This window comes from Petromyzon marinus, chromosome 36, assembly GCF_048934315.1.
Source record: "Petromyzon marinus isolate PM22_M1 ecotype Great Lakes invasive population chromosome 36, UKy_Petmar_22M1.pri1.0, whole genome shotgun sequence".
NCBI lineage: Eukaryota > Metazoa > Chordata > Hyperoartia > Petromyzontiformes > Petromyzontidae > Petromyzon > Petromyzon marinus.
Window position 1 is genome coordinate 4,855,287 of NC_133702.1, and position 25,325 is coordinate 4,880,611.

At 48.2% G+C, this 25,325-nt stretch overlaps 1 protein-coding gene across 8 annotated transcripts in view; it reads right to left on the reverse strand.

Annotated features, from left to right (window-relative positions):
* Positions 1-25,325, reverse strand: part of LOC116949381 (glutamate receptor-interacting protein 2-like) — a 160,731-nt gene that overhangs the window by 26,842 nt on the left and 108,564 nt on the right. For 5 of the 8 annotated variants that reach the window (XM_076072053.1, XM_032966644.2, XM_032966639.2 and 2 more), the window contains 9 exons: positions 22,537-22,614; positions 19,206-19,341; positions 18,747-18,892; positions 8,208-8,294; positions 5,300-5,375; positions 3,761-3,906; positions 3,121-3,268; positions 2,167-2,336; positions 1,015-1,152 (listed from right to left, as the gene is read on the reverse strand). In XM_076072053.1, the coding sequence (XP_075928168.1) occupies positions 1,015-1,152; positions 2,167-2,336; positions 3,121-3,268; positions 3,761-3,906; positions 5,300-5,375; positions 8,208-8,294; positions 18,747-18,892; positions 19,206-19,341; positions 22,537-22,614 (1,125 nt within the window). The remainder of the gene's footprint in view (positions 1-1,014; positions 1,153-2,166; positions 2,337-3,120; positions 3,269-3,760; positions 3,907-5,299; positions 5,376-8,207; positions 8,295-18,746; positions 18,893-19,205; positions 19,342-22,536; positions 22,615-25,325) is intronic. The other 3 variants (XM_032966645.2, XM_076072054.1, XM_032966642.2) reach the window with 2 other exon arrangements.

Consider the following 25,325-nt stretch of genomic DNA (forward strand, 5'->3'; position numbering starts at 1 on the left):
ATGAAGCAGAACTACACCAAGTCGGAAAATTAAACAGATGGACAAACGGATGGATAGGTGGATGAATGGGAGGCAGATAGGCAGGAGGCAGAGTGATTTACAGGCATGACAATATACATATAGATGGGCAGACAAGGACACAGAAGGCTAGACAGATATAGACAGACAGACAGACATACAAGAAAGCAGGCAGGTAGCCAGGTATATATGATACAGGCAACGAAATTAAAAATACAAGCATGCTCCACAAATGATATGCATGACAAGCACATCACGGCAGCATAAACCAAAAAGGTTATTCATCTCATCACTTGACACACAGTTAGATGGCAGCCTCACATCAACAATCCCCAGCGCTGTTCCGCAGCAGAGGTGGCCGAATGGTTCAGAGGTCAGAGCGCTGAGGGACCTGGGTTTGAATCCAGGCGAGTGGTCTGTGATTAAACCGAGTTCTCAAGTTCAGCGAGTCGATGGCCTCAGCCCAGTCACCCACCTATGACTGGGCAAGAAACCGTCACATTAAATGTGGTTCTGTACTTAACTGGGTTATATTCCAGCTTTGAGAGTGAAAAAATATCAGATTGCCATGCCATGAACAAAAGTGCCTGTGGCAAGGTTGGGCGGGAGAGTGCTGGCATCCACTGTGTGGACCAGAGGTGGCATCAGTTCGGTATCCTTTAATTAATCGGGAGATGGCAATACAGCCAGTGAGGCACGTGAAAAGATCGCCTCTTTTGCAAAGGGGCGACCCTGGGGGAAGGGATCTCAGATCTACTTCCGTGACGGACACTTCAGCAGACCGTTCTCCAACACGAAGGGTTGCGCTGCTCTGCTTGAGTCCCGAATGGGTTAGTATTCATCTGAGCCCATGACACCGATAGCTCCGATCAGGATACAATTTAGGCGGGGTGGGGGGGAAGACGACAACAACTCTGAACAGAGTCAGACATTTCGTATGAGAGTGCAAAGCGACAGTGAAGAGCAGGCGAGAGTAAGGCAGAGGAGGGCATTTACTGGAGTGCAGTTGGTGGGACGGGGGAGGAGGAGGAGGAGGAAGGCGCTCCCTCACTCGGCCGTCACCTGGGTGGTAGGTGTGGAAGTGGGAGGCCCGTGGGTCCCAAGAAAGGTGCCTCTCACTCTTTTGCACCTTCACTGCAGCCGCTCCCCCGAACAGAGTGGAGAGAGGAGCGGCGGAGGAAGGGTTGAGGGCGTGGAAAGGAGTGGGGAGTAAAGGGGGCGGTGAGGAAGAGGAAGAGGAAATGGAAGAGGGAGGGGGGACAGTGAGAAAAGGCGGCCTTAGAGCCGAGATGCAGGACGAGCGAAGGCAGACGTTTGCAGAGAGTGAGAAGGGGAAATGAAAGTTGAGAGGCCAACTTGAAAACATACGCTTTGAGAGACCGCTGCGTTGTATCCTGCAACACGCAAGAGTTTTGTTTCCGTTTGTGTCTGTCTGTCCGTGTCTGTCTGTCTATGCATGCGTCCATCCATGTAGCTATCGGTCCATCTGTGTGTCTGTCCATCCAAATGCAAGTCCGTCCACATGTTCATCAGATGTTTTGTCTGTTCATGTGTCCCTGTATCCATGTGTACTTCAATCCATGTGTGGCTGTGTGTCCATCCATCTCTATGTCCATTTATCAATCCATGTGTCTGTCCATGTGTCAATCCATCTGTCTATCTGTCTATCTGTGTGTCTCTGTTCATGTGCCCATCCATTTCTATGTCCATCTATTAATCCATGTGTTTGTCTGTGTGTCTGTGTGTCCGTGTGTCCATCCATCTATATGTCCATCTGTGAATCTGCATCTTTGTCCATGTGTCCATTCATCTGTCCATCTATCTATCCACGTGTCTGTGTGTCCATCAATCCGTATTTCTGTTTGCCAATTTGCATGTCTGTCCATGTGTCCACCTATCTCTCTATCTATCCATGCGTCTCTGTGTGTGTCCATCTATCTTCATGTACGTCTGTCAATCCGCGTGTATGTCCGTGTATCCGTGTGCCCATCCATCGGTCTACCTCTCCACCTCTGCATGTGTCACTCTGTGTGTCCATCAATCTGTGTCCATCCGTCAACCCGCGCGCCTGTCCACGTGCCCATTCATCAGTCCGTCCGTTCGAGCTTTCGTCCGCACGTCCACCCACGTGCCCACCCCGCCTCTCACCTTGCTCGGGCCCCTTGAGCGCGAGGCGTGCCTGCCGGATGGGCAGGATCTCGAGGCGCACGTTGTCCGTGGCGCTCGCCAGCAGCTGGGTGGCCTCCAGCAGCGAGCAGTGCTCCATGCCCGTGCCGTCAATGGACAGGATCTGGTCGCCCGCGTGCAGGGCGCCGCACCTGCGGGTGCCAGCGGCGCAGAGGGCACGGAGGGACGAGCGTGGGCGAGCGAGACGTCGTTCAGCGGCATTGCTTTTCAGACTGTTGTTCTACGTACATGGGGGGCGCCACGGTGGCGAGATGTTAACTACCTCGCCCGGTATGCAGGAGGTCGTGAGTTTGAGAGTTTTCTCTTTCCCTGTGTTGGCGTAGATTTTTATCTGGATGCTCGGGTTTTTCCCTCCACATTTAGCAGCATGCGTCTAGAGTATCTGACTGCTATGATTTCCACGTCATAAGCCACTTCGTTAAGCTACCATTTTTGGCCAGGTCACTTCTATTAAAGAGCCATATAGCCCAGTGGGCCTTACATGGTAAAAGAAAAAGTTGAGTTTCACGTACGATGAGCACAGTTGGCTACGAACGGTGTGAAAGTAGAGCACTTACCTCTTTGCTACCGCTCCCCACTGCTGACATACATACACAAAGACACCCCTATAGCCTTAACAGACTGTTTGGGGTAAGTGCTGTTATCGAGCACCTATGAAGGCCGACACGGCACACGAGGGAGTGGGTGGCCAACACCACACCCTGGTGGTGTGGTGATGGTTACACACTGCAACACGTACCCATTTGAGGTCAAGTCGACTTAGGTGAGGCCCAGGACCGATTCATATAATCGTCACTGGTGTTGGCCGTGAGCGGCAATCAAACTCGGGTCGCCGGGTTCGTAGCGCAGAGGCCCTAACCGCTACACTACCGCTCATACACACACAGAGACACACAGACACACGGATGCACGTACCTCTCGGCCACACTGGCTGGGCGGATCTTGTCGATGATGATGGTCGGCTTGTGGAGTTGCCCAGGGCTGCTCAGAGACACTCCCAGGCTGCTGCCTGGTGTCTTGGCCACCTCTACCAGCAGCGGCCCCGAGGCATTGGTCACGGAGTCTGAGACACACAACACTCAGTGGTGGGTGAGGAACTCTCCCTTCTGGTGGGCAGTGTCCGGGGTTGGGGAGCACTGCCCGTGCTGTCATTTCCGATTAAAAAAATAATTCTGGGACCTTTTTTGGCAGCATCAAAATGATGAAAATAAAACATTTGGCCTTCACCCTTTCTGGCAATAAATCAGGTATTAAGATGTTCAAACACCAAAAATATACTAATTTTCAGGCATCAAGTCTGTATTAACCACACATACTTGTGGCAAAACATGCAAACCTGCACACCCTATGTAAACACAGTCCACCGCTGCACGTACGTATTTAGAACTTCCTTCGCACCGTACGTAGGCAACCGTGCTAACACCACCGTTGTTGTCGTTTAGTTGTTGTTATTGTTGGCACCACCGGAGAACCTCGGATGGAGCACAGTTCGCGACGCACGGTGCGAAAGAAGCCCAACGTACGCAGGCACAGAACGCGCTCGCCCCCCCCGTACCCATGATGGAGACGTCGTACTCGATCTGCAGCGTGGCCTCCTGGCCGCACTCGCGCAGGATCGCCAGCGCCTCGGCGTGCGACACGCCGTGCAGGCTCATGCCGTCCACATTCAGAAGCCGGTCGCCCGCCTTCAGCGTGCCTTCCCTGCGGTGGCGGCGGCGATGGGGGGAGCGGCGGCACAGGAGGAGGGAAATCACGCGGCGGTGGCGGCGGCTTTCTTTTTAGTTGCCCAAAAATCAATTACGGACGAGATAATTACCAGTCCATTAGCAGCGCCTAAACGCCAATCCAGTAACGATCCTTATTAAAGTCGCAGCTTTTTTCGCGGTTCCGCTACGTCGTCCGGTAAACCGCCCGTGGAAATTAGCGGAAACTGTAGATTATTGCAGGTTTGTTTCCATAAATTACACACCGTATCCCGTTGTACATGTGAGAGGGGGATTCTTTTTTATGAGATTATTTTCTGCATTTTATTTTAACGTAGATGACTATGGAGCCTTTTCAGAGGGTCACAAGCTGCTTGAACTGCTGGAAAGCATTGGTCAGGATGGTTTGTGATAAACTGATAGAAGAATATGTGGACAGACAACCTTTTAAAATGTATTTAATTTAATTTAAATATAATCAACTAACCTGTACAGCTATCTTTAAATGCACGTATGTATGTATGAGCATCCTACTAGGCTGCTCCACCAATTTCAAGGAATGTGGGGTCATTTGAAGGCTTACAATATGTAATATATGTAAATGAGGCCAAAACTACTAACACACTCGACCTTTGACCCAATATTTCAGCGTAATATCCGATCTACCATTTACAACAGCCTGATGGGAGACAAGAGGCCAGTTCAAACATCATACAATGGATAGACATGTTCCGCTGGCGAGGTGTGTGTGTGTACGGTTACCGCCTGGTCGGGGTTTAACCCGGAAAGTCTGGGAATTGGCATCCGTGTTCGGGTGGCAGAAATTGATTTGTAACCGAGATCTGGTGGTGGTAATGTAACTTGCCGACCTGCCCCTATGGGACATTGGTGAACAAGAGCTCCACAGCTCATCGTATTCCTCCTCCAGTCTAAATAAAGATTCTGATTCGTTGAATTTTCTGACCGTATGCTCTCCTATACTGCACAGCTTTGATAACCGACCTTGGCTGACTGAGAAAGACATCTGCATTTGGTCTGAAGTCGAAAAGGTGGCGACCACTCTATATGTACGTCGAACTTCTTTCGCGCCGTACGTAGCCAACCATGCTAATCGGAGGTGCGGGGGAAGGACAACAAACTAAACACAAAAAGCAGTTCTAAAGAAATTAGTTTTCAATCTCGATTATGATTTAAAAGGCATAGCTCCAGTGGGCTTCCTAATATTCAGAAGGAGAGGGTTCCAGAAATCTGCAGAAGCGCATCTGGAAGCGCGTGATGCAGCGACCGTCTTTGTTCGATGGGCAGCCACAAGCCGCTGCTGCTGCGAGGATGACTGGAGTTCACGTGACGGTGTGTGACGGTGTGTGACGGTGTGTGTGACGCCAACTCACCGGTCGGCAGGACCGCCCGGTCTTACGCACGTCACGAGGATGGGTCTCGACTTGTGCCTCTGTTCATGGGCGCCACCTGTCCCACCGAGTCATACCACAACACCGAGTTATACCACAACACCGAGTTATACCACAACACCGAGTTATACCACAACACCGAGTTATACCACAACACCGAGTTATACCACAACACCGAGTTATACCACAACACCGAGTTATACCACAACACCGAGTTATACCACAACACGACGCCCCTTGAACAACCACTGTCATCGAGGACTTCAGCAAGAGAGGGAGGGGTATGGGTTGGTTCAAAGGTGCAGCTTGAGCTTAAAAGTGAAACAGAGAAATTGAAAACAGGGCCTGACCCCTCCATCAGAGCAGCCAAGTGGCCCAAGGGGATATATTTTGCCAGTGCCACGGGCGATGTACGCACGACAGGACCAACGTGGGTGATTTACTGTACAGTCGAAAAATATGCTGAATGTTACTTACATTATCCGTAGCAATTAAGGCTGCGACAAGATTAGGTCAAAGGGTACACAAGGCTCTATCAGCGATTCTTGCATGGGCCAAAACAAGCCACTATTAGGTAAGATAAAGCAGCTACGGCCAGAATGCTAGTCCCCAGACAGTAAATATAAGAGAGCAGCATCTACGGATAGTAGAGCATGAAAACATGTTCAGCACAAAGCTATCATAAAACTATGTTGCAAAGATGGGTATAATCTGTAGAAGTTTCACAGCAGAGAGCAATTTTGCTATGCGTTTACAGTGAGGGAAAAAAGTATATCATCCCCTGCTGATTTTGTACTTTTCCCACTGACAAAGAAATGATCAGTCTATAATTTTAATGGTATGTTTATTTGAACAGTGAGAGAGAATAACAAAACAATCCAGAAAAACGCATGTCAAAAATGTTATAAATTGATTTGCATTTTAATGAGGGAAATAAGTATTTGACCCCCTCTCAATCAGAAAGATTTCTGGCTCCCAGGTGTCTTTTATACAGGTAACGAGCTGAGATTAGGAGCACACTCTTAAAGGGAGTGCTCCTAATCTCAGCTTGTTACCTGTATAAAAGGCACCTGTCCACAGAAGCAATCAATCAATCAGATTCCAAACTCTCCACCATGGCCAAGACCAAAGAGCTCTCCAAGGATGTCAGGGTCAAGATTGTAGACCTACACAAGGCTGGAATGGGCTACAAGACCATTGCCAAGCAGCTTGGTGAGAAGGTGACAACAGTCGGTGCGATTATAGTAATAGGTTTTACCCTTTTAACTGGCACAAAAACTGACACCTTTATTCAAGGCATCATGTTTGCAATAACCACAACACAAGCAGTCAAAATGCAAACAAAAGAGACAACTCTGATAATAATATGCACTGTCCTTGAATTTGATTGGTCCACACCCGGGACGGCTTTTCTTAGAGCCTAGTCTCCATTTGCGATTATTCGCAAATGGAAGAAACACAAAAGAACTGTCAATCTCCCTCGGCCCGGGGCTCCATCCAAGATATCACCTCGTGGAGTTGCAATGATCATGAGAACGATGAGGAATCAGCCCAGAACTACACGGGAGGATCTTGTCAATGATCTCAAGGCAGCTAGGACCATAGTCACCAAGAAAACAATTGGTAACACACTACGCCGTGAAGGACTGAAATCCTGCAGCGCCCGCAAGGTCCCCCTGCTCAAGAAAGCACATATACATGCCCGTCTGAAGTTTGACAATGAACATCTGAATGATTCAGAGAACAACTGGGTGAAAGTGTTGTGGTCAGATGATACCAAAATGGAGCTCGTTGGCATCAACTCAACTCGCCGTGTTTGGAGGAGGAGGAATGCTGCCTATGACCCCAAGAACACCATCCCCACCGTCAAACATGGAGGTGGAAACATTATGCTTTGGGGGTGTTTTTCTGCTAAGGGGACAGGACAACTTCACCGCATCAAAGGCACGATGGACGGGGCCATGTACCGTCAAATCTTGGGTGAAAACCTCCTTCCCTCTGCCAGGGCATTGAAAATGGGTCGTGGATGGGTATTCCAGCATGACAATGACCCAAAACACACGACCAAGGCATCAAAGGAGTGGCTCAAGAAGAAGCACATTTAGGTCCTGGAGTGGCCTAGCCAGTCTCCAGACCTTAATCCCATAGAAAATCTGTGGAGGGAGCTGAAGGTTCGAGTTGCCAAACGTCAGCCTCGAAACCTTAATGACTTGGAGAAGATCTGCAAAAAGTGGGACAAAATCCCTCCTGAGATGTGTGCAAACCTGGTGGCCAACTACAAGAAACGTCTGACCTCTGTCATGGCCAACAAGGGTTTTGCCACCAAGTACTAAGTCATGTTTTGCAGAGGGGTCAAATACTTATTTCCCTCATTAAAATGCAAATCAATTCATAACATTTTTGACATGCATTTTTCTGGATTTTGTTGTTGTTATTCTGTCTCTCACTGTTCAAATAAACCTACCATTAAAATTATAGACTGATCATTTCTTTGTCAGTGGACAAACGTACAAAATCAGCAGGGGATCAAATACTTTTTTCCCTCACTGTATATTTTTCTTCCAAATTTCGCAAATTAGGACCATAACACCTGTGCACGTACGGGCCATCTCTCGTTTTAGTATGACAATCACGGGCTCTCAAACGTGCACGGTGAGCCAGGTTGCACGTATGTACGGTTAATGAACCCACGGTATTAACCAAAGGTTGGCCACCGAGATTGAACCGCCAACCTTTGGAACAAGCGGAAAACGCTGCGAGAGCACGGCCGTGTCACCACTCCTCAGTTACCATCTTCAAAGCGGTGCGCGTTAGGCCGTGCATGCCCCCCTGAGCCACATCATCTCCAGTGGCCTCACACGACCTTCTCGGAGGGAGAACGAACACTTGCCTCTGATGACGAAGCCAAAGCTGTTGCCTTCCTTGTACAGCGTTATCTCGATGGTCTTCGCAATCACTCCAGCAGTGCTGTCAGGCGCTGGGAACAAAACAACAAACGGACGATTGATTGCGCACAATAACAACCAAGGCCTCACGGGGGGGCAGAACAAAAAAACAAAATATTCATCACAGGAGCCAACGTGCCGAGTTTTTTCGGCGAGGCCCAAGAAACTCTTTGAACGCACCGATCCGTACGTTTTGTGTTCCCCCAATAGTGTTAACAGCGTCTTGTCATACAGTGAAGAAAGCTTCGTGAGGATCTTCACAGCCAGCAGTTCATCAGCGTTGTGTCAGAGAACAGCCCTGGCAGATAACATCTCAGGACAACTTTCTGAAGTCACTTCAACATGCTTCCTTGTCCACACGAGGAGCAATATCTTTGACACGTCCTGCATGAGTGTGTGTCACAAATCAATTAAGCCAAACGTTATGTTTCTCAGAGCTGGGACACGCCGATTCAAGTCAATTGCATACGATAAAGACACGTTTGCATAATTGTGTGTGCAGCCATTGGTGACCAGGCCAACAACACCTAGATACAAACCCAGGCTCCCAGTGGTGAAAGCTCAAATCTCTGACATGGCACAAGCCCTCTGAGGCACCTGACCACATCTATGGATCTATGGTCAGTCCGTAAAGGCTAATGTGACAATCGCGACCTCTTATTTTTGTTTACAGCTAATAGCCCAAAGAAAGAGTGCTATGACCTAGCTGCCCTCCGATAGGGTTTACTATTGCGTAGCGCACATTTATTTTGAAAAGCTTTCCTGTGACGTATAACATTGTCAGGAATTAACGACTTCTCCGATTTTTGTAAAGGGCCCTGCACAAAACCAACGTGTGGTCACATGTCAGTCAGTCAAGTCGTTTTTTGGGTAAGGCCCATTAAGCTAAGACGCTCTGATTCAATGGCGATCCGGCCAAAAAAACGGCCGAGCATCTTACATGGGAAGGGAGGTTTTTACAGCGGTTGTATGGAACAAATACACGTATTTAATATTCCACATTTGCACAGAAAGCGCCGTTTTAAAAGATGAGAACACTGATAGAAGTATGACGTGTGGAGGCAGATCTAATGAAAATGTCAAAGATAAATGAAAGCACAATTGACGCACTAAAATTCCATTAGTGCAGCACTAATAGGAGGCAAATACATAAAATCTAAAATGTCAATGCAAAGCGAGCTAAGCAGTCATGTTGTGTGCGAGTAATAATTTTTATTTCTGAGCTGACATTTCATAAATGACACATGGTGTCTTCTAAATTTGAGTCAATAAAATCGAAGCTGGTTGGCGGGTTTTTTCCCCCCTCCTTGTCAAGTCAACTTAAATTTCGCTTTTCTCAACTACTTCTCCCTGCTATTTGCAAGAAGCTTAAAACGCAGCTGGTAATTTTGCATTTCAAGCCTCTAGATATTTAGAGATCTGGCTGCTCTGTGAGCACTAGGTACTGATTAAACAACAACAACACAAACTCTGGCCGGTATTCAAACAATCGCATGCCAGAATGTTGTTTTGGAAACTGCCTTCGTAAATAAAAAGGAAATGCTGTAATCAAAACCACAATCTGCGGGCGATCGCCAAAACTGAAAAATTAGTTTTGAGCCGTGGAAATGTGTCTAACGTGAATCCAAAAATGTGCTTCTGTTCGCAAGCGCTGTGTGTAGGAAAACGTTGTAGAGATATCAGCTATCTCCCAAACCCCCAAACCATCCACACTGATGACTCAATCGTCATCATCATCACCACCCGTAATCAATCCACTGCTGGATGAAGGCCCTCCCCAAGCTGTCCCCGTCCTTTAAGGCCTCGCGATGTAACGATCCACCCAGCACTCAACCGCGAGCCGATGCCATCAGCGGCATCTCTTCGGTGGACGTGCCCTCGGACGTGTAGCATTCCATGGCTTCCATTCCATTGGTATTCTCGGCAGACTCCTTTATTCCTCTTCCACTCTATGACCACCTGTGCATTCTTTGTGAAGTGTCTTCGATGGCACCTTACGACTTACCATACGTTTAGCACGGTTGGTAACGTACGGTGCAAAAGAAGTTCAACATACATACACCATACAGACATCTCCATTATCTGTCCCGTGGCCTTCTCTAACTCACCACCTTACAAAAACCTTATTTTCCTTTAGAATAGGTTTTTCCCCTTTTTTCTGGCAACAAAACAGGCGTTAAGTTGTTAAAACACCAAACTGAAACCTTTGACAAGGAAATATGTCTGCATTAACCACAATACTTGTGGTCAGAACGCAATAAAAAAAAACGTCTCCCTGTTTGTACCGAATACTGAGACACAGTCATATTAAGACGCTCTATAAAAGCGGACCGTGCTTGTAATTATTGCCATCATTAACACGATTATTTTCTTAATGGTTCAATTCAACTTATCTAGCCTCACAGGCGATTTCTACACGACGGAAGTCCCATCCGACTTCCCGCCTTGTCCCAAAAGCCAATTCGTCTCCTTCCTCGTACACTTGTGGAGACGGAAGCACATATCGCTAAATTGTAGCTACAGATATATACACTTTGACCTCGAGGAAATCATCAGCATGGTTTCTCCGGTGCTCATCGGGCCATCAGGATGCTCACTGCCTCGTGAGCGACGGGCTGCCTTAAATCGGATTCGAACCGGCCACGCCAGGTGCAATCACCTTTTCCACAAATGGAAAAAATATATAAAAGAACCACCCAAATGCGACTGTGGAAAATAGCAATAAACAATGGATTACATCATGAGGTCATGTCCACTGCACGCTAATGGGTCTCTGTGCGAGTCAGTGAGTCTCTGTGCGAGTCTGTGGGTCTTCATGCGAGTCTGTAGGTCTTCATGTGAGTCTGTGGGTCTTCATGCGAGTCTGTGGGTCTTCATGCGAGTCTGTGGGTCTCTGTGCGAGTCTGTGGGTCCTTTGTGCGAGTCTGTGGGCCTTAATGCGAGTCAGTGGGTCTCGGTGCGAGTCAGTGGGTCTCTGTGTGAGTTGATCGGTCTCTGTGCAAATTCGTGTCCACTGCTAGCGTTCACCGAGGGCACGAGTGGCATTCACTCGCTCTGCTCTCAAGCCAGCAGCCTGATGTAGAAACGTGGACATATGATTTATAGTTGGGTCTCAATTCATACCCAAACAAAAGAAGAAGACCTGTGCTAGTGTGCTCTAACACAAACAGACACAGCACAATCGCGTCCCTCCCTCTGCACAATGAGGATCGATAACATAATGGATCTAACCAAGAGAAACCGCACGCACGCACGGAGACAGCCTCCAGTACACGTCATTCTGCCACAGGTTGCCACCTAAGAGCCGGCAAACAAATAAATAATAAATAGCCGCACACAGCTGGCTCGCTGAGATTTCATTCTGTTTTTGTTGTTGATTGTATGGCGCTGCCTTTGGATGGCGACCGCTTGCGTGTGAGTGGATTCATTGGCAGGGAGGAGGAGAGAGCGGCACAGCCGACCTCCGTGGCTGGGTGTGCGTGCATGTGTGCGGAAGGAAGAATCGTTTGCAGCCGGGAGGACGGTTCGGGTGCCAACGGCAGCCACGTAAAATCGCCAGGAATTCCGAGGTGGCCGTGCGGCCTGATGGCCAGAGAGCGCTGAGCTGGTACCACCAACTTCCCGGGTTCAAATCTGGGCTCTGGTTAGCCGTGATTCAACCGGGTTATCAATTGCTGTGGGTTCATGGTCTCAGCCTGGTCACCGATGATTGCAGGGAACTCATCACATTACGAGTGATTTTGGAATAAATGTGGCTAATTCCTGCTAAGAGAATAGAAAATATTAGTTTGACCATTATGGGATGCATTAACTTTATTATTCGTAGCAGGTTGGGGAAATGCTGCGCCCCCTCCCCCCTAGTGTGTGGATAAGAGGTCACTTGAAGGGATCTCAGAAGTAGTTTTGTTGATAGCATCTTCGGTGGGATTTCCCTAACACAGCTGCGCCCCTCTGATGGGAGATCCGGACATCTCGTGACACCGGACACGAAGCCGATTGCACAGTGAGGATTTTTTTATGTTTTGTTTTAAAACAAAAATCCGCCAGGGATTAATTTCCCCTGCCACTGCTTGTCTCCGTGAAACGATGTCAGCTTGAGTTAATAATTAATCGGGTTCAGCCCCACTATCTGCCACCCTCCGCTAATTAACCGGAATCATCGACTCCTCGTATGAACGATGCCCAATGAAAGCCATCGCCAAAAGTGTATTCACTTTTTATATTTTCAATACAGTTTCTAGTTATATGTATGAGGATGCGCGCTGTTGTAATTTTAAATTGCTCGTATTATTTGTTACATTTTGCTGTTTTATGCACTTTTTTACATGCAAGTATGACCCAGACATCTCCTTATTCAGCTTAAATAACAACAAGTAATAAATACATCTATCAATCGTTGTGCTCAGAAGCTCGTATTGGTGTCTCCTGTATATCAGAATCTTTTGCTATGTAGCTCTTAGATGGGTTTGTGCAAATCTAAGTATACATTTATTTTTACAATGTATTTCATGATGTTTTATTAGTAGAGACACATACTTCTGTACAGTGCATATGGTAAGATGGGCATTTTAGTGAGCACGACATGTATTACCTGATAAGAAACTAAAATAAATACCTCTCAGTGTGGTATACGTGAACATTTGATCAAAAATGTTAATGTTGACATGAAAATAAAGGCGCCGTTGTGTTTGATCACCCTCGACACGATGATATTCTTCAGCAATAATTATGGGACATCAACAGTGATGGCTGGCTTCGTCGTAAACGCGACAAGGCACAGCCGGGGAAGAGGATGAAGATGTCAGAGGCAATACAGAGGACAGGATAAGTCAGCTCCGCAGTGCCGTTTCACCATATCTCTTTCCCCAGGGAAAATGTTATTTCAACAGACTTACACTCAACAAACGCTAAGTTACAAGAGGCAGTTAAACGTGGGCCCTAATTTACCCAATGGCAGCAGCACTTCTTTGACCAATGGTGTGCAATACCAAGAAAATATATCTGTTTAAAATGGCTCTCTCTTTAGTCGTTTTCAAACATCTCTCTCACGTCTCCTTTCCTTTGGTTGATGGTAAACTATTTCCGCCTTCTCATGCATAGCGCCGGGAGATACATTTTTTAAGGGTGCTTGATAAAAAAATTTTTTATTATTAATTGTATCATGCAGCATGCTTCCTAATAGGCATCGGACGATTTGGGCCCCCTTGCAATTTGGCTGAATTTTCGCAATTCTGGGATCGTGTCTTGGGGTATTTTTTTTTTTGCTCTACCGCGGTCATCGTAGTAGGAGCGGAGGATCACGCACGTGAACCCGTTACACACGAGATTTAAAAACGGCCAGCTCTTTGGTCGATCCACTGCTGGATGAAGCCTTCCCCCCCCCCCCCCACGCCATGTCGGTCAAGGGGTTGTTTGACCGTAATTCATCACGGTCGGTCAGTGTGGGTTTGTGAAAACAGGGCCAGGACCTGGGTGACATATCTCTCGCCACTGACACGAGCCGTGGCCAAAGAAATTACTCCGGATCCCCAGGTTAACAAACAGCTCACTGCACGATCCACCCCAGAAGGCAAGAAATCATAAAATAATCTGGATTCTTACTCTATGCATGGATCGAGAGCGTAAGAATGACATTTTATTGATGAAACTGTCACGTTTTATATCTCCATTTCATATATAATGTGTTATGTACAATACGCAGAATACAGGTACATGCTTGCCCCGGACTGCTTAGCGTTCTCCATTGATATGCCGCAAGGTAAGCAGGGAGTCTCCCGTGAACTGAACCATCTTTACAAAGGCAAAGATCCCATGTATAGCCTCAACAGACGTTTTGGGCAAGTGCCATTAGCAAGCACCAATGAAGGCCAGCACAGCACATGAGGAGGTGGGTGGCCAGCACCATGCCGGGCCGCCTTTGTCTCCCCAGCGGCGATGTTTACTACACACCGCACCAGGTACTAATTTGAGGCCGAGTCGACCTTGGGGAGGAGGCCCAGGACCTGTTTAGATATTAAACATTGTTATTGGCCCTGAGCAGGAATCAACCTTGGGTCGCTGGGCTCATAGCACCACGTGCTAACCACTGGACTACCGCACCACACCGTTCCTACAAAGAACACATACACACCGCATCATATTTATTTATCACTGGAAAATATGATCTACACTTACGTTAAATATAAGAGACGACTGTGGTAAATTAAATTTATGCCAGACACCTCGTCATCACTTTGTTCCTTCTGCCTGACCCCTAATCTATTCCAAGGTAGACAAATGGCAACCATGTTCGGCTCTCAGACTTCCACTGTATGGCTTCAGGCCTATTATAATAATTAAAGTAGTTTGACCATTATGCTTGTAACCTGCATTGGCAAGGTGCAGCTGCACAAAATACACGGTTCTGAACATGTGTGCACTTGTTTTAAGTGTTTTTAAATCGTGAGCAATTAATGTGCAAAGCACCCCGGGCAGGAGCTGTGTTGGTAATGAGTAGCAATTCACATAACAATGACTGCGATGTAAAGAGGGGACAACATTTGACTATAAATGCTTGAATTTCTGGAGGGCTTAAGCCGGATTATAGAACCAAAATATGAAAGCCACCGTTCAGCTTTGCAGAGGGGATTTAAGGGAGGAGGAAAAAAACCGCTATCACCTTTGCGCACACAGAAATTGCTATCGAAATCGCGAATTCAAAAAGGTTTGGCTCCATGATTGCGTGGGTGCTCCGAGGCGGACGGGGAGGTCGGCTGGCATGGCCAGGTAGGCAGACCCAGCAGAGCCAGAGCCAGCCAAGGCCTTGGGATGGCACCACCTGGGGTTGTCACCTCATCCACAGACCCGGACATTTGTAATTAAATTTTTGGGTCAGATCACTGTAAGTAAAATTTGTGTCGTAACCCCTCGCCCCTTACTCGACACGGCCAATTAACCCTTTCTCATTCCGATGAGGCAAGTGGACGTCATTAATTTTTCGTTTCGAACATTAATAAATAAGTCACGTGAACAAACGTGCCTAACGTATTACTGCTCCGGCACACCGGTAGTGTCGGAGAGAATTTAACGACATTGGCCAGACGATATTTTTCAGTCAACCTAGGTCTATCATCGAAACGGTGCTGTATACCGTAACGAAGTTCAACACAATACCACCGGCCAGATCTCGGTACATATCAATCATATTGCTGGCACCCGAGCACAGGTGCCAATTCCCAGACTGCCTGGGTAACACCCAGACAGGTGGCATCCCAAGCGCCGCCACTCAAAACGCACAAGTCACTGGATGGGTGACACACCCAATCTATGCCTTCACTCACGAATAATATAGGGTCCTTTTGTCAATAACCAGCTGCATGAAAGCCTGCCAACACTGTGTCGGTCGTGGGTTGCTGGAGGCGGGAAGTGTAGACTTGGGAACATTGGACAGTGGAGCAGTGGAGTTTGCTGCACTGCCCTCTGATGACCACTACATGGCCCCAGGCGGTTGTCATTTATCACGTGACGAACCATGCACAGCTAGATTTATCACGCCAGAGTCCATGTTCATTGCTCGATTTATTTGACGGGCATAATATCCTTGCAGTTCATGGAACCCACAGGTGACTCTGTATGCTCACGGGATTTGGGTGAATTCATCATTTTCAGCCCTTTGTCAATCCACTGCTGGATGAAGCCCTCCCCCATGCCGCATCGATTTGACTATACTTCACAATGCTGCCTGTCAATGCGGGAATGTGAAGTCGGGGGGACACCCCAGGACTGGTTCGCAACAAATTACTACTCTCCACTGATGTTTGACGTGGCTGGGAATCGAACCGCCATTGGTGGGGGTTACACGGCAGTGCCATAACCACTGGGACAGTGCAACCCGTGCCCTCCCGCTGCCCCATCCCCCAAATTCCACTCAACAAACTTTGATTCACATTGGAGCCTAAACTAAAACCAAACTATTCATTTTATTTCACCGGGTAAGGAAATACCACTGAGCTATCGCGTTATTTTTCAGAAACCACCTGGCCACAAATGATAGCTCAACGAAGTGGCTTACCATCGTGGAAATGTATAGCAGCCAAATACTCTTAAGGCACGTTTATAAATGTGGAGGGAGAAAAATCCACACGACCACGGGAAGAGAGACACGCAAACTCCAAATATGCAGCCATCAGGGTCGCGATCGAACCCATGACCTCCGCTGTATACCAGGCGACTGTGTTAACATCTCGCCACCGCTGCGCCCGTATTTCGAGATGAAATATGTCTCGATGCAAATTGCGGGCACTTATTGCTGATGTACTTTACTGTTGGCCACTGCATTTTTTTTTTACAACACAAACCTGCCACGCTTGCATGTGGGCAAACGCAGGACGTATCAGCTATTTCGACGAAGGTGAACAGAAAACAAGCCAAGTATATTTTTAAGACTGAAATGATCGCAATGGGTTTTTTGAATTCCAATGACCCCTTTACGGTGGCGGTCTACATATATATTTTTTTCGTTAGAAATTTGCAACAGTACTGCCGGTACCAAGCAAATATCACACACCGTATCAAGATAAATACCCCCCTTACAGACTTTAAACAGTGCTGTTAGCAAGCAACGATCAAGACTAGCACGGCACACGAGGGGGTGGGTGAATCGACCTAGGGGAGGCCCTGGACCAGTTCAAATATTCGCTCCTGTTGGTGGTGAGCGGGAATTGAACTCGGGTTACCGAGTTCATAGCAATGTGCTAACCAATGCACTACCATCCCCCACACAATATATAAACACACACTCTCACAAAAATCACGCTGCTAATGTATAATTGCTACTCTAAACATATTTGATATATTTAATACAATTATCACAGAGGTCACTGCCATTCATTCCACTGCTGAGACAATGTACCTCCGTTGGCTTTTCCGCCTATCATTTATGACGCCCAATTGGTGCTCGTCATCCACCACCCTCGGTCATGACTGAAGACAAAAGAGGGAAAGTGTCAACGCCGTGCGGCGGTGGGGGGGGGGGGGAGGGACCCGTTGGGAAACGGCAAATTTGCAGGCGCGTTGAACCCGGTCGATTTCTCGCCACAAAAAAAAAGAACGCCTCCCCCCGCTCCTCAACGCCTGAGCTTGAGACAGCCATGCCATTTGCATGAACGTAGCAGCATGCCTAGCTCGCTCGACGACTCCCGTTGACCCTGGGCTTGCAAAACGTGGACGGGGCCAGTGAATTCCAAGGGCACGAATCAATTGAGTGGCGTGATGAGGACGGTGAAAGCGCAGCAGGAGGGGCCATTTATTTGCACAGACAGGTGGGGAAGCAACGGCCTCCACCCGAACACCGGCTTTTCTCCCTCGTGTCGGGGCATGCGAGTGCGCGCTTACGGGATTTGATCGCGGCCGCGAGTTCCTAGAGCTCGGTACGACGTGAGCCATGCAACGTGCGCGGGTTGTGTATCCACGACCGAAACAGGAGGATTTCTCCACAACTCTGGCTGTCGCCTGATGATGCTGGTTGTAATTGAGGGCGTAACGTCATAGTACTCGAATTGTAAATGTTGTGGGTTACTCTCCGCTGTACTAGTAACGAATTGGCCACGTTTTTGTTTAAGTGACAAACCTTACTAATTGGCTGTGTCGGGTGGTGGCGGGTTTAACGACACATTTATATTTACACGATCTTACCCAAAAATCTCTATAATGGGTAGTGTCCCCACTGCGCACAGTTCAGCCGAAGTTGCGATTTTACCCGGGCGCGGAATTGGTGAGGGCAACGGTTGGAACTAAATTCACATTAAGGTAGAGAGAGAGAGGCAGAAAAATCACAATAAGGTGACAGCGACGAACGAATGAAGCGAACGATGATGGGAAACAGCCACAGCTACAAGGGCAAGAACAGGTACAGCAAAACAAGACAATGGAGTGAACGCAGAGACCGAGGCAAAGAGAAACGGAACAGAGGCAGAGAAACAGAGGAGAGAGACAGATGGAGACAAAGGCAGAAGCAGAGAGGCAGGGGACGGCTGGACAGTGAGTGAAATAAATTAAATGAATGGAACGAATCACACGGAGGTTGGAATCTGAAACAGGAGCAGAAGTACAGACAGGGAAAAGTTGAGAGACAGGGTATTACACAGAATTGGAGAAATACACATGATTACTGACAAGATCAGATACAGATTGAAGATTTTAAAAAATACACAGGATTACAAAGACGATCTCAGACCGAGAGGGAATCAGATACAGACACAGATGCAGAAACAGGATCGTGCAGAATCAGAGAGAGGATCACGCAGAATCAGAGAGAGGATCGTGCAGAATCAGAGAGAGGATCACGCAGAATCAGAGAGAGGATCACGCAGAATCAGAGAGAGGATCACGCAGAATCAGAGAGAGGATCGTGCAGAATCAGAGAGAGGATCGCGAAGAACCAGAGAGAGGATCGCGAAGAACCAGGGGGAGGATGATCCGAGTCGGAGGGTGCCGGCCGGGCTCACCGAGTGGGGGCAGCTCATACTCCACCTCGAGCACAACTCGCTCGCCCACGTTCTTCAGGAGGCTGATGATCTCGTCGTGCCTCAGCCGCGTCAGGTTTATGCCGTTCACTGTGCGGATGCAGTCCCCCACGTTGAGCTGGTCACTCCTGCGAAGGGCATCCCCGGGTCAGTGGTGCGGCCGTCGAGCAGGCGGGCGGGCGGTTGCAACCCGCGCGCGCACAAGGCCACGCGAGCGGGAGAGGGACCAGAGGGGGGCGGGTGGAGGGGGGGGGGCAGGGGGTGGTTGGCAGGGTGCCCTGGCAGCACCAGGTTTAGGTAACGGAAGCAACGGAGGCGCGTGCCCAGTCAGGCAGATTGTCGAGACTCGGGAAGGGGCGGTAATGTCAAGGTGATGTCAGAAACAGAGTCATCGGAATCAAGAACGTCGATTTGTACCGGAGGAGGAGGAGCCGGCCTCACCGTGCCGCGATGCCTCCGGGCCGGAGGTTGGAGACGCGAGGCCGCCCCTCCTTGTCCGTGCCGCCCGTCACCGTGAGCCCCAGCGTGCTGCCCTCCTTCTTCATGAGCTCCACCATGGTGCTGCCCCGCAGCTCCTCTGCCGGGAGGCACCGCGTGAAGCCATCACGGCGTGAGTGAGCATCGTAATCACCATGACGACCGCTGCCGTCAAGATCATTATCGCTGTCGTCACCACCGCTCGTTTCGTCACTCGGACAAACCAAGTCTCTCTCGAAAACGCGAACAAACAATGGGGTCTATTTCTGGAGTAATTTGCGCGATGAAACACAGATAATAGGATACACCCCGAGTGCCCCCACACCACAGCGGATAAGAGGAGTTTTACTGTAATCACACAAATCATCATTAGCCATTGGCTATCCACCGCTGGATGAAGACTCCCCCCCACCGCCAAGCTGTTGCCATCACTCACGGTCTCGTGATGCAATAAGATGACCTCTCTCTGGTGTTCCCTTCTTTGGCTGCCACTCCGTCGTTAGTCTTGACCACCGGCCATCAGCTCTTCCACTGACACGTCCAGCTCAAGCACACTTGGCTTTTAATAACATTTTATTTCTAGCTTGCTTATATTTACTCATCCATGCGTTTCTATTGCAGTCTGTCTAAAATATAAATATATTTAAGAATGTATACTTTTTTTGAAGTGGACAGAAATTCAACCAACAAAATCAAGGAGACTCATAATAGCGATAGGGGACATAAAGTGCCGAAATCATTATTTCAGAGACAGGTGTAAAAGCCCTTTCAAAACAAGTTACTAAAATGCACAACCAAATTACGCCAGGTGCAAAAACGAAAATGAAATGTCTTAAACTTAATTTGTTGCATCAGTGAAGCTCAAAGAAACATGTGCAGCAACGCTAACTCAATCAGCACCTTTTGGTAAACATGCCAAGCCATGTAGCCACTGCAATGCTGGCCTGTGATCAGCACACGGGTGAGGGATTGCCATCCACTCCCTTGTAACAACAAAGGTATCCTGTGGCTCAACAGGCAGTTTTTTTTTTCTCGAATTGAGATCACACCAATGATTTGAAAATGCCAAATATTTATCCAGGGTGTGGTGGAACGAAATACAAGCGTGGTGGATGTTACGAGAGAAGAGGAACAGAATACAAGTATATGGTGGAAGGAAATTTGATCAGTAGATCCTATACAATAATATGTGAATGTATGTTTAACTTCTTTCGCACCGTACGTAGCCAACCGTGCGAATCGGAGGTGCGGGATAATCCGTGCTTTGGCTTGGAAGGAAAATATTTACCCAGGGAAAGCCCCACCGAGTCTCGAAACAATTTATCAGGAGGATCCTGCATTAGGACGTTCGACCAAAAGTAACAATGAGTGTTTGGCTTCATGTGGGAGAAAACCAAGAGCAGTGTTGTCCACTGCGAGGCCCGCGGGCCACTGGCGGCCCCTGTTGGTCTTCAGTGCGGCCCCTGACGTGCGGCCTCCCGACAAAGCACAAAAGTGAAAACACTCCCCATCATCATCGTCGTCGTGCCGTCAAACTCCGGGGTTTCAAATGGTGTGGCGGCCCTCACACTGATGATGTCTTATCGGCGAAAGTGGCCCCCCGTCTCAAAACTAGTGAAGAACACTGACCTCGAGGCAACCCAGCGTACATACGAAGGGGCGACAATCACCACTGCCATCTCCTGGCCACCTCGCAGCGCCATGCCTACAACACCCGACAAGCCATGGCGGTCACCCTATTTAAATGCTAACTGGGATCAAGCCCACCCAATTTCCAAAATATGATTAGATCGGGAACATTTTGGGCGATTTCGTCTTCAGCACGCGGTCCGTCGGTCTCACGAAAGACAAACAGTTCCACGCAGGAGTATGCAGACTGCATCTGACCGGAGTAGGGTCATCACTTCATAAATTCCATTTAGATCAAGTGGACCGATCTGCTGTACATGCAAAGCCTTTAAACCAATAACCGTAGATAGCTCAACACACCGTACACGCTGCTCGAGTTCAATCGCCTTCACCGGGCCCCTCCTGCAGTGCCGACGAATTTATAAAAATACAGATAACTGGCTGATCTGCTCGCTCATGTGAGTGTAATGGTGCTTATCTAAAGGCTTCCCTTGCAACCTAATGGAAATATTCCGAGCGACACTTGTAGATGTTGTTCTACCGCTATTGCTTCGCTTTCTTTGCTCCCCTTCTTGCGCTTATACTCCGATAAGTGCTCCTCCCTGTTCAAGGTCAGCACACATGACTGGATTTTCTTTCCCCTCAACATCCAATTCAATAAAAAACCCAGCCCTACCGTAGCTGCTGAGAAAGACAGTGGACGCGTTGATTGAAGCGAGGGGGGTGATGTAAAACTCCTCTTTACTCCCCCTATAGCCTAGAACTCCCTTCCCACAGCCATTCATGCTCCAGACTCAAGAGACTCCTTTGTTACCCCCTGCCTATAAGCCGGTCTTGCGCTTTCATATAAACACTGTCCACACTGCGTCCGTCTGCACCGTCTTGAGATGAAGTTGCTTTTAGATGCTCCGTAAATCCATATATCGTACAGTGCTGCGATTGAAAGAGTGCTCCGAGGCGGAGACATTTTCGATGAAAATTATTTCAGGGAGCAGTACCCCTTCTTGTGTCGGAGCAGCCCCAGAAGATGACATCACGTGCCTCACTTCTGAATTCACTTTAATTGAGGCTCGAGGTGCACTGAAGAATAACGTATTTACCATTCAGCCAAACACCAGATCTGGGTATTCCGTGAACAACAACTACTTGTGTTGGATTCCCAGCCATTGGCTAGTGTCAATGGCAAAAGGGCGTTTGAACTTGTCCTGGGACTCCCCAAGGTCGACTCAGCCTTAAATGAGTGCCTCGTGCGGAGCTAAAATATCAGCGACTGGGGAGACAAATGGGGCCAGGCGAGGTGGTGGCCACATCACTCGCTCCGGCACTGCTACGTACGGCACGAAAGAAAGCTATACGGGAGAACTTTGTCCATGTATAGTGGGGAGCAGTCGTAGAGCAGTACGACAAAAGCGAGTTGGATTCCCAGCCATGACTAACACCACTGTCAACTTTGCGTCTGAACTTGTTGTGCACCTCCCATAGGTAGACTATGCCTCAAATGAGCAACTGGTATCGGTGAGACAAAGGCAGCTGGGCATGGTGGGTGTCTACTCAACTTCCTCGTGCGACACGCACGAGGGAGTCGTGGGTTCGTCACCACCAGCATTGTGTCGCGACGGTTCGTGATGCTGCACGGGGGATCGTTCGCTTCGTCTGGCAGCCTCACCTGGGATGCTGTGGCGTCTGAGCGCAACCGTGCCATCCACGCGTGCCAGCCCGCTCGCCCGTGCATAGGGTCCATCGTCTGAGGACAAACGCACACGGCAACAGCAGTGGTGCGATGAATAAATAAACGGGCAAACGCAACACACAGACGTCTGCTAGTCCACATAGATGTAAAATAGGCAAGTAAAGTACCGGCTCGCTGGACAAAATGTTGTTCGGCGGCATTTGTTTTTTAGCGAAAACAAACTTTGTACTGGTTTTGAACTTCTGGGTCTCATCAGTAGGTTTAAAAAATACAGTGGTTGGTGTGTTGTCAGATGTTACGGGCAAGAGCACTATGCAAAAACTGTGGGGTCTGGTTCAGTACAACAGCAAAACCACATCAAATAATACAGAGAAAACAAGATATGATGAAGATTATGCTCTGGTCTAAAGGCGTCTATAATTGACATTTATGTTTGTACTCTCGGCCACACAATGAAAAATAAAAATCCATTACAACTTTAGACATACGTGTGTGTGCGTGCGCACACACGTATGTGAGCATGAGCACTTGATAGACTGCCAGAGAATACCTTGTGGCCTAAAGATAGTGACCACAAAAAACACACACACAGGACATAATGAACGCTATAAAGTAAATATGGACCAGCTCGGTATGTGAATGAACTCAAGCTCCCAAGTATGGTCTCCCAACCCAGGTGGTCTCAGTGGTAGACCACAAAAAAAGGGCCAGTGTGGATGACGCTTCCTTCAAAGGTCAACGGTTGGAATCCATGTCAAAGCCAGCCTTAAGCCAGCCGGTGTCGTGTTGTAAAAATATTAACAAACAGAGGAGGAGAGAGTCGGTCATCGTTCGGCTCCCCGGTGTCACTTGCATCACGTTCCCAAGGCTACCGGAACGTATGCCGGGCCTGGCGCAATGACTGGGCAAGCGGGCTCGGCACCAACTCCCACGTCGGCGTTACCAACCAAGGCCAAGGCAGGAAAGCTGGGCTGCGAAACTTGTGTTGTGTGCCGCACACTTTTAGCTAATCCACGCTCGTAATCAGTCACAGTAAGTCAACCTTGATGCGCGCACTCCTTCACACGTGTCCCATGATGGCGGAGTGTCATATTTCAACAGTTTACAACTTGCATTGCACTAATATGGAGCCGACTGGTAAACATGGAAAGGCAGCGCACATGGTGGAGTGAGAAGAACGGCGTTTTATAATCCTCAACTTGGTGCTTTGCAGACAATTTAAAAAGACAGTTGTGATGTTTACAATATTTACTGCGTGCGGAGCAGAGGCACCGCGGTTAGTGCATTTCCCAATGGAATTGGTTACCAAAGTTTGATTCCTGCCCACAGCAAACATCGACTGGTAAACGACATCTGAACCAGTCCTGGGCCCAACCACTTCACCAACCCGCACCGACCAACATGAAGCATGGCAAAAAAAACAACACCCATAACGGCATGGAGAGGCCTTCATCCAGCAGTGGATCGATAATGGCTATCGGTTACAAAAACATATTTCCATGTTCTTCATGCGACGTGAGTGAAAACGTCAAACGTACGGCAAAGGTGCGAGCGGAAAGCATTTAACAACAGCAGCTGCTGCACCTGTCAACAAACTCTTGATTACTGTTCAGGAAGCTCACGATGAGCTGAATGCAAACACTTCTACAATGTCTGGAGACGGAAATGCATTTCATTACAAACCTGTCGCTGTCCTCGAGCTATCCATTTTATTTTAATGATATTTATAGATTTTATTTTTGGGGTTTGAATTTTTTTTTGCCGTCCCAGACAGTGAACAAAATTTTTTGTTACTGCGAAACGGTTAACAAAAGTCACCGCCGCAGCTACATCTGATGCGTCAACAAGCCGCGCGGCGTTTAAACTACAAACATATATATAGATTTCTTCCGTTGCCGTCATAATGCTGTTCAGTTTAAAAATGACCGGCGTACATTACTTATCGATTTACTTTTTTGTGTCAAGAGATTTCATTTCATTCAAAGGCTGACCGTGCCACGGTGGCGTCGGCTTTGAATGGCACGCGTTGCTGCCGTGAAAAATGAGTGGCGCACGAGTTCAACCCACGGAATTGATTGTTTGGGAGGGCCCTCACGACGTACTTTTGAGGCACACGAGCGTGTCCCTTCTGTGTGCGCTCGCCGGTATCACATTCGCGCATTACCGGCATTTGTCTCGTCAAGACTGGTCCCTTATAGCGGCAAAGTCCTTTGAGTGCTCAAACCCTGACCCTGCCTCTCGTGGTCACGCAGCTGTATAAACGTGGATTGCTTTACAATAACACGCGTGGAATATTTTTGTTTTATTCTTCTTCTTCCCCTCCTCCTCCATGTTATTTTGATCCGGTCTGTGATTGATAGCTAGAAGTCATGATCTTGGCTTAACCTCAGAGAAATTGCAGGTACATTTGCCTTGATTTATAGGCCTCACCGTTGTAAGTAAAATACTGCGGAGGGGAAAAAAAAAAAACTCCAATAGATTAAAGTAGATTTAATGTGTTTTATTTAGAGTCATTTAGCAAACCGTGGATGAATGAAGGCCTGTCCATGAGTTTCCATCATCAGGCTCGTTTGACCATACTTCACCATGTTGGTCAGTGACAGTTGGGGGAAGTGGGGCTCCGGGGACCTGTGCCAAGCCTGGGATTTGAACTCACGTTGCCGGGTTCACAAGGCAGTGCGCGCTAACCACCGAGCCCTCACTCCTGCACACTTCAATATAAACATTAAATTAACAACAAAGCAACGTAAGGTAAATGTATATAT